The sequence below is a fragment of the Octopus bimaculoides genome, chromosome 6 (assembly GCF_046866305.1).
Source record: "Octopus bimaculoides isolate indiv1 chromosome 6, ASM4686630v1, whole genome shotgun sequence".
Taxonomy (NCBI): domain Eukaryota; kingdom Metazoa; phylum Mollusca; class Cephalopoda; order Octopoda; family Octopodidae; genus Octopus; species Octopus bimaculoides.
The window spans coordinates 110,553,374-110,572,103 of NC_142933.1; the positions used below are offsets into that span (position 1 = coordinate 110,553,374).

The 18,730-nt window shown below is 39.7% G+C and overlaps 1 protein-coding gene across 1 annotated transcript in view; it reads left to right on the plus strand.

Moving 5' to 3' along the window:
* Positions 1 to 12,856, plus strand: part of LOC106873553 (BUB3-interacting and GLEBS motif-containing protein ZNF207) — a 29,504-nt gene extending 16,648 nt beyond the window's left edge. The window contains exons 5-9 of the mRNA XM_014920976.3: positions 775 to 802; positions 1,189 to 1,345; positions 4,957 to 5,178; positions 7,246 to 7,336; positions 11,197 to 12,856. Of these exons, the coding sequence (XP_014776462.1) occupies positions 775 to 802; positions 1,189 to 1,345; positions 4,957 to 5,178; positions 7,246 to 7,336; positions 11,197 to 11,336 (638 nt within the window). The 3' untranslated portion in view covers positions 11,337 to 12,856. The remainder of the gene's footprint in view (positions 1 to 774; positions 803 to 1,188; positions 1,346 to 4,956; positions 5,179 to 7,245; positions 7,337 to 11,196) is intronic.
* Positions 12,857 to 18,730: the final 5,874 nt, after the last annotated feature.

Sequence of the window (18,730 nt, forward strand, 5' to 3'; positions counted from 1 at the left end):
TTTGCCAACCACTAAGTTACAGGGATATAAACATACCAAGATTGGCTGGGGGCATGCTTCTTTCAGTTTCCGTCTACCAAATCCTCTCACAAGGCTTTAGCAGAAGACACCAGTCTCCCACCCCGCACCGCACTTCGTCCAACATCCTAAGCAAGAGTGAACAAGTGGATATGAGAATAGGGTGGTTACATAGAGCAGCTTAAGTATTATGTGTGTAAATATTCAACTGTATGACATCAGGGCACTTGTATGAGGGCTGTAAGGAGGGGGAATAAGGGTATGCTCAAAATATATGTATTCACATAAACAGCACACGTGACGTATGAATCACCGAGTTAAAATGGTGGAGAAGGGTGAGTGGGTGTAACGTGTGTGCAAAAATGCACATTGGGCAGCCCTTGTGTAAGGCTAAGCTTATGCACAGTATAGCTAGTTCGGGCACAGAAAGAAAGCTGTAGTATTTAATAATTATTCTTATTAAAATATTTTAAAACTTAATTAATATGCATGTACCTCTTTTAATCGTTGAATTTATCTCATAAGGATTTTTGCAACAGCAATGAGAGTCTGGCTGAAAATGAAATGAAAATTACATGTGGCCTTAGTAACTAGATATTGAAAGAAATGGGGGAATCCTCGTTTCATTGACTAATTCACATATGGATAATAATAGCAAAGACTTAACTAAAAAACACAAATTCTACAACTGGTTGATTAGGATTGACTTCAGGTTAAACAACAGCTTTTATTATTATTTTTCTCTTTTTTTTGCAGGCCCTATGGGACCAATAGCACAAATGGGGTAAGTCTTAATTTCATCTCTGCTTTATTCATACCAATAATTACTAATAACAATTGTAAAACATCTTGTGATGTCTCAATATTTCCAATGTTCATGTCAACTAAATATAGAAACCAATAAAGGAATTATGAGGAATGGTAAATACACTTTTAAGATATCAGCTGTAAGTAAATGGTTCTCAAGTTCTCCTCAGAATGAATCAATATTTCAATCATCACCTGATCTCGTGCAATCAAAGACTTAAGTGATTAGGTTTTAAAGAAGGAAACAAAAATAAAGAAAGATGTTTAATGTGTCAGTTTTTAACTTTGTCTCTCATAAAAACATTTTTATAAAGTATATTTAAAGAATTCTTTATTCAATTTTGTTGTATTCCTTCTTTGCAGAATGCATCCAAACAATGGTCCTGGTATTCCCACAATGGCTGTTCCTCCACGAGGAATAATGCCTCAAGTGTCAAGACCTCCAATTTCCTCACAGTCTATAACTTCAACACAGAATGCACCAGCAAAACCTCTTTTCCCCGCTGCAGCAGCTGGACAGGTATACTAGGGCTTCCTATCAACTATTTAAAAATATTGATACAACAGGACTTGAAGCATTTCTAACTTGTCACCCTCACTATCATCATCATCATCATCATTGGTTTTCCATATGTCAAATGGACTCTCCAAGTTGACCTGCTACTTCTCTGCATTGAGAGATCACAGCTTTTGTTGAAATGTAATTAGAATGTCTCAGGAAAGGACCACAAAATGGATTAAGCTAAGCCAACCAGTAGAAAACGTAAGGGTAGAGATGAAGAATGAGATGGTTGAGTATCTCTAGTTTCAGTTGGTTAAGTTTGGAAATCCAGCTGGAAAGTGAAATAGTGGTTGTTTCTGGTAGGACCCTATGGAGGAGATGCCTGAAACTGGGGGCAGAGAGAATGGATGGATAAGTTTGTAGTATGGTCACTTTGTCTATGTCTAGGGTCTGTGACTTGTATTTCATCTGACTGCTTCTTAAGTCATCCTTTGCTCTGTGCTCTGGACTAGTCTTGTTGATACACTGGCAGGTTTCTGATTGAATTCATCATCATCATCATTTAGCATGTCTTCCATGTCAGCAATGGTTGAATGGTTCCACAGGATCCTTCAAGCGTCACTGTCAACTTTGGCAGGATTTCTATGGTTGAATGCCTTTCCTAACACCAACCACTTTACAGAATGTCTTGGCAGCTTTTTTTCTTTTTTTTTTTCTCCATTGCACCAGCACTAGTGAGGGTGCTAAGTAACTTGCAAGAAAAAAACCCGTTGAATGAGGGAGGTGGCTTTGTAGCAGGTAATTGAGAGCTTAAAGTATGATAGAGGGACAAGCCGACAGGCCTTGCTGTAATGGGGATACATAGCTGCCCCAGCAGGAAAGGGAGAAAGCATGTTGGTGTGCTGTCAGGATACAACAAGGTGGATAGAAAGAGAAGAGGGACAGGGAATCAAGGATTGCTGGGTGGATAGGTTTGGGTAAGTGTGAAAGAAGAGTAACAAATGGTTAGAAAGGGGTGGGGGTGTGGTCAATAATGAATCTCGGTTTAGGGCTGGTAGGTAAAGAAACAATAGGAAGTGAGTCAGAGAGGAGAAGATGATTGGTGGAAGTGGAGAGTAACTGTAATAAAAATGTAGAGAAATGGGGAAATGATGTGAAGTGTTGGTGAGAGAGAAACTGCATAATTTTGTTACTTAACATCAGGTTGGCCTTGGGAAAACCTCTATATTAACCACTTGACCTATTAGAAAAAGAAGCTAAATCTCTCATCTTAAAAAAATGGATGAAGGGTATGAAGCCAGCAAAAGCCCCCCAGCCCATCAGGAATCACTGCTGACATGCTAAAAACATCTGGTGGTGTGGGCTATGGCCTAGTCACCTGCATTGTAAACCAGGGAGTTCATGATTGAGTCATACCCAATGACTGGCATAGCAGCACCATAGTCAACTGCTACAAGGGTAAAGGTGATGCTCTAGATAGAAATAACTAAAGGGGTATCAAACTGCTGGATCAGGTGATGAAGGTCATGGAGAGGGTCATAGCCCACCTCATTAAGGAGAGAGTCTGCTTAGATGAGATGCAGTTCGGTTTTGTGCCAGGTAGAAGCACCACTGCTGCTATATTCCTGGTGCAGCAACTGCAGGAGAAATACCTAGCCAAAGATAAACCCCTATACATAGCTTTTGTGGATTTGGAGAAAGCCTTTGACAGGGTCCCCCGATCCCTTATGTGGTGGGCGATGTGGAAACTGGAGATTGACGAATGGTTAATAAGGGCTGTACAGGCCCTATACAGAGGGTTAGGATTAGCAATGAGTATAGTGAAGAATTCCAGGTAGAAATAGGGGTCCACCAAGTATCAGCCCTCAGTCCCCTTTTATTCATCATAGTCCTCCAGGCAATAACAGAGGAATTCAAGATGGGTTGCCCCTGGGAGCTCCTCTATGCTGATGACCTGGCCCTCATAGCAGAATCACTACCAGAACTAGAGAAGAAATTTCAGGTATGGAAGCAAGGTTTAGAATCGAAAGGCCCTAGAGTCAATGTAGCGAAGACCAAAGTTCTAGTAAGTAGGAAGGTGAACTCATCACATAACCCCTCAGGTAGGTGGCCCTGCTCGATCTGTAGAAAAGGTGTAGGTAGAAACTGCATAAGATGTACCCAGTGTAAGCTATGGACACATAAGAGGTGCAGCAGCATCAAAGGAAGATTAACCGAGAAGATATCTTACGTGTGCGGCAGATGCACAGGGGCAATAATCACCACAGATGCTCAGAAAATAGATTCCATCACACTCCTGGGGGAAAAACTAGAAGTAGTTGATAGATTCCGCTACCTAGTTGACCAAGTTAGTAGTGGGGGTGGATGCTCAGAGAGTGTTACTACTAGAATAAGAATAGCCTGGGCAAAGTTTAGAAAGCTTCTATCCCTACTGGTGACAAAGGGCCTCTTGCTCAGAGTGAAAAGCAGATTGTACGATGCATGTGTGCGAACTGCCATGCTTCACAGCAGTGAAACATGGGCTGTGACTGCTGAAGACGTAAGCTCGAAAGAAATGAAGCTAGCATGATCCGCTAGATGTGTAATGTCAGTGTGCGCACGACAGAGTGTAAGCGCCCTGAGAGAAATGCTGGACATAAGAAGCATTGAATGTGGTGTGCAAAAGAGACGTTTGCATTGGTATGGTCATGTACTACGGATGGATGAGGAGAGCTGTATGAAGAAGTGCCACTCTTAAACAGTGGTAGGAATCCATGGAAGGGGGAGACACAGGAAAACATGGGATGAGGTGGTGAAGCACGACCTTTGACTGTTGGGCCTCACAGAGGCAATGACAAGAGACTGAGACCTCTGGAAATATGCTGTGACTGCGAAGACCCGACAAATAAAGTGAGTTCACGGCTGTATCCTACACCAGTTTCACATAACCAGCCCAGCCCATTCAAAAGTACCTTGGTTCATAGGACGACCTGCTGTGCTTGAGGAGACCTATTGAGTCAAGTACATCAACATCAAATGGAAATTGTAGTTGTGATACCCGTGCCGGTGGCATGTAAAAAGCACCATCCAAACGTGGCCAATGCCTGCACCGCCTTGACTGGCTTCCGTACCGGTGGCACGTAAAAAGCACCAACCGATCGTGGCCGTTGCCAGCCTCCTCTGGCCCCTGTGCCAGTGGCACATAAAAAGCACCCACTACACTCAGAGTGGTTGGTGTTAAGAAGGGCATCCAGCTGTAGAAACTCTTCCAGATCAGATTGGAGCCTGGTGCAGCCATCTGGTCCGCCAGTCCTCAGTCAAATCATCCAACCTATGCTAGCATGGAAAGCGGACGTTAAACGATGATGATGATGATATAACTAAAGATACAGGAAAATAGTTGGGATATCAAATGTGAGGGTGCTAGGATTAGCAGATTAAGACAAGAAGGGATGTCGATCAGTAGCAATGGAGGAGTTAAGGACCATAATGATATATTTATAAAGCACCACTGTAGTATCTTTTTCCTTTTTCTTTTTTTTTTATGCTAGTGTAGATTGAGCCTGTCTCCTCAACATTATCTGTTGTAACCTGTCTGTCGTATTTGATGCTAAATATTGATCAATGTTTTCATTTTTGTTTTTAACCAGACACAGACTAGCACATCGCGACCAGTTGGACCAGATTTCAAACCCACCACAGCTATAAGCCAAGCAATGGCACAGATAAAACCAACATTTCCTTCAGCAGCTGCTGTCACAACATCAATCTCCCCCAGTGCCACAATATCAGGAGCACCTATTATCCGTAAACCAGAATCAGCATCAGGGTTAACGTCGAAGTTGATGCATCCGGATGAAGACATATCGCTGGTGAGTTTATGTGTGGGTTTGTGGCATCGGTTGACTGGCTCTCTTCCATCTTCTTACTTCTTAACAGCTACCATCTTGGAGTCTTATCTCGACACATTTCTTTCTCTTCCACTTGCACACACATAAAATGTATGCCTGTGTATGCATGTTGTGTGTATAAAAATATCCTTTCCCTCCTTAAATTCCTGTCTTTTATTTTTGCTATATTTTGAATTATTTAAATTTCTTTTCCCCCCCCCCTTTCAAATAACTGTTAAAGGGTTTTTTAAAAAAACCTGATTTAAACAAAAAAAACATTCAAAGTGAAAATGTAAAATTAATTTTGCTATTCTTCTCAAGGTAGTGGTGTATGTGGTGTACAGTTGTGTGATGGTCAAGTTCTTGTCTGAATCAAGTCTTTGACCTGGTTTTTGTTACTATTTGGAACTTTTGCTTCACTAAAATGAGTTCACAGCTGAAGCCTACACCAGTGTCACATAACCAGCCCCAGCCCACTCAAAGGTACCTTGGATCGTAGGGCAACATGCTGTGCTTGAGGAGACCTATTGAGTCAAGTACATCAAAATCAAATGGAAATTGTAGTTGTGATCCCCGTGCCAGTGGCACATAAAAAGCACCATCCGAACATGGCCGATGCCAGCGCCGCCTTGACTGGCTTCCGTGCCTGTGGCATGTAAAAAGCACCCACTACACTCAGAGTGGTTTGGCGTTAGGAAGGGCATCCAGCTGTTGAAATACTGCCAGATCAGACTGGAGCCTGGTGCAGCTTCCTGGCTTCTCACATCCCAGTCGAACTGTCCAACCCATGCCAGCATGGAAAATGGACATTAAACGATGATGATAAACTGACCAAGGCTCTTGTAAAACAATGCAACTTTCACAACTGAATATTATCTCTCTAACTTGAGGTTTCAAGCTGATAAACAGTGTTCTTTATGAGGGGAAGTTCAAGGTCATCTTATCTCATGAAGCTTTATTCACTGGAAGTGTTGAAACTTGTATATTAAGTGTTCCCATTTACTTAGCAACAATCAGTCGATTAATTTTGTGCTATTTCTAAGGAATTAATTCAACTTGGCTAGTGTGACTTGAGTATATTCTTTTCTACTCTAGGCACAAGGCCAGAAATTTTTGGGGAGGGGGTCAGTCAATTAGATCAACCCCAGTACGCAACTGGTACTTAATTTATTGACGCTGAAAGGATGAAAAGCAAAGTCAACCTCAGCGGAATTTGAACTCAGAACATAAAGATGGACAAAATACCGCTAAGCATTTTGCCTGGCGTGCCAATGTTTCTACCAGCTCACCGCCTTGTGAGGCTTGAGTATATTGGCGGCAGACATAACTCAGCAATGCAACCAAGATAATGCCAACTAAATCCTTGGCTGGTGGTGTCGTATATTCTGGGGAGTGAAATGTGTGATGTGATTTCTATTCATGGTAAAAAAAACCAGCCCATCACTCATATCATTTATGCCTTTGGTGGTGGTGGTGGGGGGACCCCCGGTTGAATGTCAGTTTTATTTGCTGCTTACTTTTAAATCTGGAGTTTGATGTTTGTGTACATAGATGCTGTCAGTATTGGGCACTGTGACCCAGCAGTGATTTTTTGATCTCTGGTTGGAAGTCTTTCAACTTTCTTCAGCAAATTCCTTGTGATTTTATGCCGTTGACCGTTTTCCGTTCTTGTATTTTTAAAGTGGCAAATTTGAATTTCAAAGTCTGTTAACATCATAAATGTAGATATATTTACCTGCCTGATGCTGTCCTCCTAGATTTAAAAATAAATGTTACAGATTCTAGATAATGTTGCTTTGAAAATTCCTACTAATGTCCTAGAACTCAGCAAATGGTTGAGGTGGCCATCTTTCTCCGTTGAAGAATTACTTGATCAGTAAGTGAATGATGCACTACATTTTTCTTTGTTTTTAATTTCCCCAAAAAACTAAAGTCGTCTTGCTGTAATTTTCTGTCATTGAGGAATGTCTGAAACAGTCTATTAGATATCGAAGACCTACGATGTTTGTTTTAATTTCTACAAGTGATGTATTATTATTGCTTTTATAGGAAGAAAGACGTGCCAGTCTCCCTAAGTATAAAAAAGCCACTCAGTCGCCTCGGCCTGTACAAGGTATGATGACATCTGGAATGCTGTCTGGTCAGTAAATATTATTTTCTCTTTTAAACCCTCCTCTTATATTCCTCATATATATCAAACAGAGCGACAAATATGAATGAATGCATAAATATGTACAACTGCATTTCTTATATTCCACAATAAATGCTTGTTTACAAAGCCATTGGTTTTACATCCATTCTCTCTTCTGGCATGGGTTTGATGGGTCATCACAGTCCAAATCAGTTCTTATTCAGTTTCTGCCGTCCAAGACGAGTAGGGAGATGGGGGAGGGGGACATGTCTCACTTGTGTTTTATTTTCTACATAGTTTCTGCAGCTCAGTACTTTTCCTAAACCCCCAGCCACTTTACAAAATGAATTGGAAGTATTTGGTTGTGGCATTAGTGCAAGACAAAAGAGAGCTGACCATTGTGTGTTGTCTCTTTTTGTTCAAGAAGGCAGTGTAAGCAACAGAATAGGCAGAAGATGAATCAGGGTAGGAGAGAAGAGAAGAATTGAGAGAGTATGGTGGAAGAAACAGTAATGGGAGAAAATAATCAATGCTAGGTGAAGTAAAGAAGGAGACAGTTAAGCAATGAGAGAGAGAGAAGAGGTCACTAAGGGCAGCTACATGTTAGTAAGAGAAGCGAGTGGTGGTTCTAGAAATTGGTTGATGTAAGTGTGTGTGTGTGTGTTGACCATGAGTGACCTGAAATGGTAGCTATTAATACAGAAGGGTAATACTTACTGTTAAGTTATGAGGGGCTAACCCTCAGAATCCTTTGTCTTTGTGAAGTGTAACTTCTTGTGAACTGCCTTTAATGCTTTGTCTCTTGTCGTCCTCAATCTCCATCTTTCACAGGGTCACTCCACTTGGAGCATTCACTACTTTCTTGCACATCACATGCCTATACCAGTTCAGTTTTTCTCTCTTGCACACTACATCTGATTCCTTTGGTATCTGGTTTCTCTCTACCCTCATTTGTACTCCAGCATCCAGCAGTGTGTGCTCACTTCATTTCTAGTCTTTGCAAATGCTCTGCAGCCAAGGCCCATGTGCTGCCACCATGTAGCATTACATACAAACATTAAATGATTTACTCCTCATTCTGAGAGAGCAGTTCTTTATTGCTATCAGAGGCGATAACACATTCTTACACAAACCACTGTGCTCTTAGAACACTTGCACCTACGGTTAATTAATTTATTCCTCCTAGGCATCCATGCAGAATTTCTGTCTCCTCCTCTTCTTGCATATCAAACCCGGCACCAGAACCCTATCTTTTTTCATATTTAATAAAATTTACTATTTGCTATGTTTGAGGTTTCTCTATTCTAGTTTTCTTTACTTATCTAAAATTTCTTCTGTAAATCAACATTAGATTTAATTCTCAGAACTAAATCATCAACACATGAGAGTTCCCATGGACTAACAGTCTTAAACTCCTGTTATATCTTGGAAGACTACAATGGACAGAAAGGGCTGAGGACCAGGCCCAAATAGACCCCAACCTGCACTCTAAACTTGTCACTGTTCACATAGCTAACACTGACCTTGCTGCATATACCTGTGTATATAGTTTGTACAAGAAATTCGTCTGGGTTTCCTTAACATTCATCACATAATAAATCATGGAACTATCAAAACCCTTCTCCTGGTCAGTATGTGCAAGTTACAACAGCTTACTTTTAGCTAATATTTCTCCTGCGCTTGTCTCGCCAACATTAATAGTGTCCTTTTAACAGGACAAAGTCAAACTGCCTCATCTAAATTAATTCTGTTCTTAATTGCACTCTAACTCCTGCAATGATGTTGTCACATGGTCAATCAACTCCTGAAACCAGCAATCTTAGACCAAACTGGTGGTTTACTGTAGAGATTCGAATTGAATTTGATCCTAGCTTGACATATTCTCCAGAAAATAGCAGGTAGATATTGGTGTAAAGCAGCTTGCTCTAGTTTGGTAAGAACTGTTGTGTTGCACCAATGCAATAATTTCAATCTGGAGTAAATTGAAATCACTGGACCTTGTTGTATTATAACCCTTTTGATGTTTAGGATGAAATTCTGACTTTGAAATTGTTTCGAAATCTATGATTATGTATTTTGGAAATATTTTTTTTCTTAATACGGTTTTTAATTCTAATCTAATTCACATCAGTATCTGATCGATCAAATACATGGTATTATATCATCATCTCTCTCTTACATTTCGTTTTACTTTTGTAGCAGTTAATAAGACAATACTACTACAGCAACTACCTCATTGATGATGCACACAATCTCCCCACCCACCTGGTCCATTCAGCATTTCAGTCACTGTATTTGTTGGTCCAGTTGCTTTTGCCATTGAGTCTGCCTGACTGGCTCCTGTGCTGGAGCACCTACTACTCTCTCGGAGTGGTTGGCATTAGGAAGGGCATCCAGCTGTAGAAACAGATTGTAGATCGGATTGGAGCCTGGTGCAGCTTCTGGCTCTCCAGATCTCAGTCAAACCGTCCAACCCATGCCAGCATGGAAAGCGGACGTAAAACAATGATGATGATAATCCTCTGCCATTACATTTCTTTTTATAATCCTTCAGATTTATGCCCTGGCATATCCCCACCCTCTGTCCCTAGTTTAACCTCTCTTCACATGGCACAAAGCCGCCTCCCTCAGTATCATTTCCCCTCTCAGTTGAGGGATTTTTGTCTTGCAAGTTTTGTGGTGTCATGTAAAATGCACCCCGTCCATCAAGAAGAGCATCCAGCTGTAGAAACCATGCTGAAGCAGACAGTGGCGCTTGGTGCAGCAGGCCTCTGGCCTTTACCAACCTGGAAGATGATGATGACACTTGTGACCAGTCTTTCTACTGTATTCACTGTTAATTTGGACGAGTGAGTCTGCTTGCGGCAGGTCCTCTCTTTTGTATTTTTTCATTGTAACACTTCCGTGCCATGTTCCCTTTGGTATTAATGGTAAGAGAGCCACTCTCACTAAGAATATACTCCTTCACCACAACATCTCAACGCTCTATAATCACCAGAATAGAAAGAATTTAGAAAACAACCTTTACATGCAGTTCTATATTTAAGAGATGAGGAATTATGTATATTATTTACATTTGATGGATATCTGTCCTCATTTTGTTTGTTGTTAACACGTTTCGGCTGATATACCCTCCAGCCTTCATCAGGTGTCTTGGAGAAATTTTGAACTGTTTGCAAGTGATTGACCCTTCAGCATTTCTGATTACTCTATCAAATGTAATCCTTATTTATTCACATTGTTTCAAATTAATTATGCATCATCTCATAGCCTTGAGATTTTGACAATGTGATTGTTTGTTTTTAGAATGACATTGTTGGGTAGGTGTGAGAGGCTGGATCTGGCTAGTTTGAACATAAAATAGGTAGAATATTTGGTCTGGGTACGATCAGTTTAAATGCTAAAAGGTTAAAGAATGTACAAATCACCATCATCACATAGTTCAGCGTCTGCCTTCCATGCTGGCATGGGTGGAATGGTTTCACAGGAGCCAGTCAAGGCAGAAGCCTGCACCAGACTTTTGTGGCTGTTTTGGTAGGGTTTTTACAGCTGGATGCCCTTCCTAACATCAACCATTCAGCAGAGTGGACTTAGTGCTTTCTACAGGGCACAAGCACATGTGAGGTTAGCTTTGGCAAGTTTTTTTTTTTTTGCAGCTTGATGCCCTTCCAAATGCCAACCACTTTACAATGTGAAGTGGATGCACTTTAAATGGCAAATGGATCCCAGAAATAGAAAACTAACATTGCATTTACTTTAATTCTGACTTTGTGTAAAATGATTTTCTTTAACATTTTAATGATTATTCTTCTAGTCTTTTTTTTTGTCTTTTTTCGTCACTTATTCTAAAAACCTTTTGACAATTTCAGGCCCGATTCTCACTCGAATGCCAGCCACTGTGCCACCAGCAATAGGCATTCGTGCTCCTTACAACCCATATCCACGTGGTGTCATAATGAATCAACCAGCAACGACAACACAATCACCGCAACAAGCAGGGAGGTTCTAAATGTTATGTTAGAGCTGTTTATTTTCTTTTTTCTTTCTCTCTTTTTTTTCTTCCTCTTCTTCTACTTCTCCCTCCTTATTGCCACCAACTTAGAGTGTCCACCTCATTGGTGAGTGTCACAACGGGAATCACTAAATTCTCTAGCAGTGACAGTCTGATTGGTAATTACAGCAGTAATTGGTAAGCTCGTCAATACTACTATTATTATTATTCTTCAGCTTGGGCTTGCTGCTGCTACTGCTGTTCTTGCTGGTTGGCTCAAGTCTTCAGCTGCTAAACCTGTTATTCCTCCTGCTCCCTTGCCCCTCGTTCTTATTTCACAATCATTTTGTGACTGTTCACTCCTTGAGAAAAAAGAAAAAAAAAAAACAAGCAAATGTATATTTTTTTCCTTTTTTTTTTAAATTTTTTTTATTAAATACCTCTCCATTAAACAAACTTAATCTCTTTTCCTTACAAAATGTCTATTTTTTAAGAAACCTGCCTATTTAGGAGTTTTCATTAGATCATAAGCCTAATTAACCTGATGGGTATTGATTGTTATGTACAGTTTATGCAGGTGAGGGGATAGAAGAGGACTTTAGCCCAGCTACTTACCATCCAACACTTGAATTCAAGGTAAGCGTCATTGTTTAGTCTCTTCAGACTTCCCTCATGTCCTTTTCTTTGTCTACAGCCCCCTTTTTTTTTAATCTCCATCACTAGTACAACCACAGTTACTCTCTGCTCTTTAAATTATTGAGTTACTCATCTGCAAAGTTCTTCTACCTTCCTCCATCTTTCTAATTTCTCCCAGCAGAGAGGAGAATGTTGTTTTCTTTGGATTAGTGGAATCGCATTAAAAATTCCTTATTTTACTGGAGAAGTAATACAATTTCAAAGATTTCAAACTGTTTTAATTTTATTGATTTAGAAAACTTGATTAGCATTTTTTTTTTTTTTTTTTTTTTTTACATTCACAAAAAAGTTTTCTGACCTCAGGAACTTGTGGCTAACCTTCTGATTATGTTCAAGAAACTGAAATAAAACTCTTGTCAAATGTGTGTAATGATAATAATAATAATAATAATAATAATCTCGAGCAATTCAAACCTGCATTTGTTACCCATGGCAACACAACTGTCAAAGATATGGCATACAGAATCCATTCTATTTATTGGATAAAATGAATGTTGTGTAAATGGTGTTCGAAGAAATAGACGTCTATAACATTAAACCCTGAACATTTTTATTCCAGACACCATTAGTTCATTTGGTTGGGGGGGTAGGGGGGGCGATGGGGGTAAGGTTGAAACGTGATCCAGAATGGGGTGGGGGTGGGAGTGGGAGGAATGTTTATTTCATCAGACATTGAACGCTCTGCTGGAATCTGGTAAGTGTGTGATTTATGAACATATTCTCAACCCCTCCCCCTGCCCTGCTGTCCCCCCGACCCCCCTACCTATTTAATGTATAGCTCATTGTGTATACTTGGGGTATTTTTCATTTCTAATAAATCACTCTAAGGAACAAGTTTTCAATATGTGTACTGTTATGATTTCTACATTTCAATTCCCATGTTTGTTTGTTTTTAAATATTTCTTTTTTAACAATTTCTTTTATCTCATTTCCAAACAAGGAATGGTAGAAGGAATCCTTTCTAGAACTTTCCAGATGCATCAGCTTTTTCTACCGTTTTGTAATTTTGAAAGAAAACTTGTTGATTTTATATATAAATGCATCAACTGTTAATTTGTCTGAATAGAAAGGCTGGTAGCTTTTAAATATTTTTATGACTTCCAAGACTTTTCAGTTCGGAGAGAGAACTAAGATTCGTAGAATTATTGTTGGTTTTGGATTTCTCAAGGGTAACTGATGAAAGAGAAGTCATGGGCAGAAATGAAGGTGGTGGGGAAGAAAGTGTAGAATAACCTAGAGGATGTGGCACAAAGATGAAGCAATTTAAAAGTCTGCAGTGAGCAGAATCCAAAAAAAAAAAAAACAGAAGCTGTCAAAATAGCAGTATATATGACAGCAAGAGTGTAACTTGACAAAGATCAAGTGATTGGTGGAAAGGATTGTTCAATGAACATCAGGGGCTGTACAGATTATGGGAGGAAAGTGATGAACTTACACCTTAAGATCAACAGCTGTTTCAAGTTTGTGTGTGTGTGTATACATACACTAACTGGCCGAAAGTTGGAAGTCAGTGTCAATAATATTCTTGTATAAGAAGAATAAAATTGTTTTTATTATAACTGAACATAAAAAAAAAAGCAAAAGTAATTATAGAATATCTCGCATATGCACAAGTTTGCTCTCTTAGTCTCTAGCAAAGTGGGGGTGGTCAGGCTAGGACACTGACATCAAAGTGCTCCTACTGAGGACTTGAGCCTGTAACTGTCATATTAAGCCTGATGCTCCACCTAGTGAGCTACGTGTGGGGCGGCACAGATTGAGTTGCAGGAGCTCATTAACTATTAAACTAATTGTAGTTATTAAATTAACGCATTTATATTTACACATGTGAAGTCATGTGGCCTAGTCATTAGAGACATTGCATTCACGATCTGGTGATTGTGGGTTCAATCCGTTGAGCCGGTATCCTGTTGTGCTCCTGGGCAAAACACTTCATTTCACATTGCCCTAGTCCACTCAGCTACAGATGAGTCGCCCTAAAACAGACGACCCCCCCAATTGTGGGGGAATGTTGACTTTCTCGGCTAGTCGACAGGGTGGCATCATTTGAAACACATTGTGACGAGTGGTGTATGAGAATGTCCAATAGTCTGATCAATCCTATGATATAGCCACATACTACCCGTTAGGTTGAAAATGTATTCAGTCATTCTCTTTCAAAATGAAGAATAATTCTAAAACTAACACCCATTTATATGTAACATTCCAGTGTTTTGAAGTCTTTGCTAATGTTATATATGCTTGATTTGCAGATTTAACATTTTCAAATTTATCTGAAACTTGATTTTTTTTTTTCTTCTTCTTCTTCTCTTTATAAAAGGCTGAAATAAAAAAAAAATATTTTCTGCCTGTTTATGGTTTCAGTTTTGAGTTTGGGTACATATTGGGTGGGAGAGAGAGAGAGAGGGAGAGAGAGCTTGCTTGTGACCTGGCTTTGGACCCCAAAGAAATTCTACAGGCAAGTCAGTCACCACGTCACAGTAAGACTGCTCTGTGTATGGTTCTGCGGCTTACTGTTGGGCTAGCTACAATGGCCCCCAACAACATGTTGGCGATGTGCATTTTTCTTTCTAAACTTGAGTTCTATAAATATATATATATATATATACACATATTTTTTTTTTCTCCTGTTCCTGTAAATTCTGCATGCTTATTGGTAACTTATTTGAATCACTACATAAAAGATGGCCTTATATTCCTAAGTTGCACTTTAATTACCTAGGAAACCTTTTTTTCTTTTTCTTTTTTTTTTTTTTTCTTTTTTTTTTGTAACTCGGTCACAGCAAGTAGACTTGTTGTTGGGTTTTATCTGCCCCTAACTGCCTTTCTCGAGGTCAGTTGGTGACTTCGTTTGTTTGTTTGTTTTTTTTTTTTTTGTGTTTTGACTTGTTCATTTTCCTTTCATCTTTTGCGACATTTTGCATTTACTTAAACCTCATTCATCTGTTACATTCATTTCTATTCCTTGAACAATATTAATGGATTCCTTTTCTTTTTTTTTTTTTTACTCTCGTCAGTAACAGATTTAATTTGATTTTAGTTTTGTATCTGATTTTCATTTTCTATTTTAAAACTAGTTTGCTTTCTTCTCCGTTTGAGTTCTTATAAGGCTTTTTACATACCTCCATGTATATATATAATATTAGTGACTGAATCGAGTATTCGCAAGTGTGTGTGTGTGTGTGTGTGTAATGAGATTTATTCTAAGCCTGGTGTGAGTCTCCATTCATTTAAACCTGAATTTTAAGATTTCATTGAAAAATAGCTTTACATTGCAATAACAAATAACTGATATTTTGATGTTTATATTTAAAAACTTCATGATTTTTCTGTTCTGTTATGAGGAAGGAAAAAAAAAACATTGAAATAGTTATTTGTTTGTTTTTGTCATTCCAAAGCCGTTTCTGCTAGTAATATGGTGAAGTTGCTCTTGCATTTAATCAGATCAATGTAGTTTGAGACTTGTGTAATCTTCATTGGTGTTAAGTGTGTGTGTGTGTGCGTGTTCTTTTCTGCGTCTCTACATCTATGACTGATTTCTGAATCGTTGAGTTGAATTTTAATAGTTCTTTGGATACAGTGATGGCCTAGCTTAACCACAAGATTATTTTACCCAACACTGGAACCCAATGAAATATTCAGTTTCACAATATTGTCCTTGAATTCTATCATTTCAGTAATGACTGAGAGCTAAGAGGGGCAGGGAGCTTGACTGCTGACAGTGGCTTGATCTTGGGCCCAACCCAGCCCTGGTGACTCAACACACACTGCTCGTTTTTGCAGCTAAATAGAAAACCTGAACGTTCAGTCTTCAAATTTAAAAATTGGTTGAAGGAAAATATTTTCAGCTGAAATCATAATAATCCATATTGGCCCATTGTGAAGGTTCTAAAGGAAGGAATTAGGTAGAATTAGAAGCAGATTGGTCAAAGTTTGACCTTGATGTTTAGTGTTGCTCAGTCGAGTTGATTGATGTCTGTTATTTGTAAAGCACCTGAGTGTGCACTGAGTCTCAAATAAGAACTCAGTTTTCCCTTCCATTGTAGACACACAGACATCCCCAGTGGAGCAAAGCCCGAAACTTTGCATCTAGCTTTTAGATGTCAGTGACAGCCTACAGTTCAATCACTAGGGTGGCTCCAGCTGGCAGATTCATTAGCACGCCAGGCGAAATGCTTTGTGGCATTTTGTCTGCCTTTATGTTCTGAGTTCAAATTTCACCGAGGCCGACTTTGCCTTTCACACCTTCAGGGTCAATAAAATAAGTACCAGTTGGGTCAGTGCAATCGACTAACCTCATGATCATCATCGTTTGACATCCGTTTTCCATGCTGGCATGGATTGGACGGTTTGACTGAGGACTGGCAAGCCAGGGGGCCACACCAGGCTCCAATCTGATCTGGCAAGTCTTCTACAGCTGGATGCCTTTCCTAATGCCAACCACTCCAAGAGTGTAGTGGGTGCTTTTTACAAATTGAAGGAACGTGCAAGTAGCTGAGCACTCCAGACACATGTACCCTTAACATAGTTCAGAGGGAGATTCAGCATGACGCAAAGTGTGACAAGCCTGGCCCTTTGAAATACAGGTACGACTCATTTTTGCCAGCTGAGTGGACTGGAGCAACGTGAAATAAAGTGTCTTGTTCAAGGACACAACGCATCGACAGGAATTGAACTCATGACCTTATGATTGTGAGTCAAATGCCCTAACCACTAAGCCACATGCCATCCCCCAAAATTTCATGCCTTGTGCCATTAGTAGAAAGGATTATTAGTCCAATCACTGAAGGCTAAATATCACTTCAAATGTAAATCCTTGTTTTTTTGGTATCCACCCCCACCCCACCCCTTATTTTTTTTTCTTTCCCTTCCCACCCAATCAGATATGTTGTATCAGTTGTAGCACTGACATGGTCTCTCTCCCCCAACTCAAATGTCCCCTTGTATTCAACCAACCCCTTTCACTCCTTCACAAAGCTCCACCCACCCACACACACACAGCAGCCATCTCCTGCTAGACTTGCACTACCTCTCTGCAGAGGCTTTGTAAGCCTTCTTCAAAGGACACCTGTAAAGTCATTAGGCATAGCTGTTTGGCTTTGACTGATTTGCTTCCCAACCATGTGGTTTCAGGTTCAGTCCCAGTCTGTGGCACTTCGGACAAGTATTTCCCATAGCCTTTGGCCTTGTCACTGGATTTTGGTGGATGAAAACTGAGAGAAGTCTGTTTATATTTGCACCATAAAAGAGTTCTTTGCTAAGTAGGAGTGTTTTAATTTCTATCAATAATTCATCAGCTCCCTTCACACCCCCTGAATGCCTGTGAAAAGATCCTTTACTTGAAAAACAAAAACATTACCTCTATCTAGTCATCTTACCTACACTAGTATTTTCTTCAAAAATTGACATAATTTTATCTTGTGCCATTCCCTTTGTACACCTGAACAACACAGAAACCCTCAAAGTCTCTTAACCCTTTAGCATTTAATCCAGCCACATCCGTCCCCAATATTCTCCCTATTTTATGTTCAAACTGACCAGATCAAGCCTCTCACACCTACCCTACAATGTCATTGTAAAAATAAACAATCATATCATTGAAATCTCAAAAGCTATGAGATAATCCAGGATGAATTCAAAACAATGTGAATAAATATGAATTAGATTTGACAATAATCTGAATGCTAAGGGGTCAATAGACTGTTTCAGGGCCTCCCCCCCTCTCGATGACCTCTTATTGACACTATTACCAAAGCTTCATAGGTTTCCTTTTTAGGGTCAGATAATAGCTGAATTGTGGCTGTTACTAATTCTCTACAAACATCAAGTAGAGCCACCCTAATTAATCTTAGTCACACATCTAGAAGAGTGGTTACATAACTGACCAATAAATATCCCTGAAGGCAATTCATTCGATTGCAAAATATTGACTCACCAACAAGTTGCTGATTCATTCCATGGTCTCCGTTAACTACAACAGCTTCTAAAATAGATCACTATCCCTTCCACCACCCATGTCCAACCTATTTATACTTTCTCTCACCTCTTTTACTCAACATTCTACTTCTCAATCCTTCCTTCAAACTAAAAACCAACCTCACTAACTGCACCACCTCTTTTGACTTATTACAAAAGAAATGCATACTTCTGTGTGTGTCATATATACAGGTACAGGTGTGGGTGTGTGGTAAGCTTGCTTCCCAACCAAATGGTCTCAGGTTCAGTCCCACTGTGTGGCACCTTGGGCAGGTGTCTTCCTCTGGCCAACCATAACCGAGTGGATTTGGTAAACGGAAACTGAAAGAAGCTCATTGTGTGTGTATGTATTTAATGCACAATATATGGAATTCTCTAATCCAGTGGTAATCACAAAAATAAAAACTCCTTTAATGGACTGGGTTACATGCCTCATAGTAAGCCAATACATAGGAGTGTAATGTGGAGCCCCTATCCAGTTGAAATCCAATAAATCTGATCAGTGGAGATTAATACAGAACATAAAGAAAGTCTGGAGATATGAGATGAATATATTTATTTCACCTGTTGATATCCAGAGGTTGACAACCATTTTGCAGTTAGCATCAGGCAAAAATACTTTTAGTGTCAAATTATTTTACATCTGCACAAGTGTGTGTATGCTACATCATCATCATCATCATTGTTTAACATCCGTTTTCCATGCTGGCATGGGTTGGACAGTTTGAGGACTGGCAAGC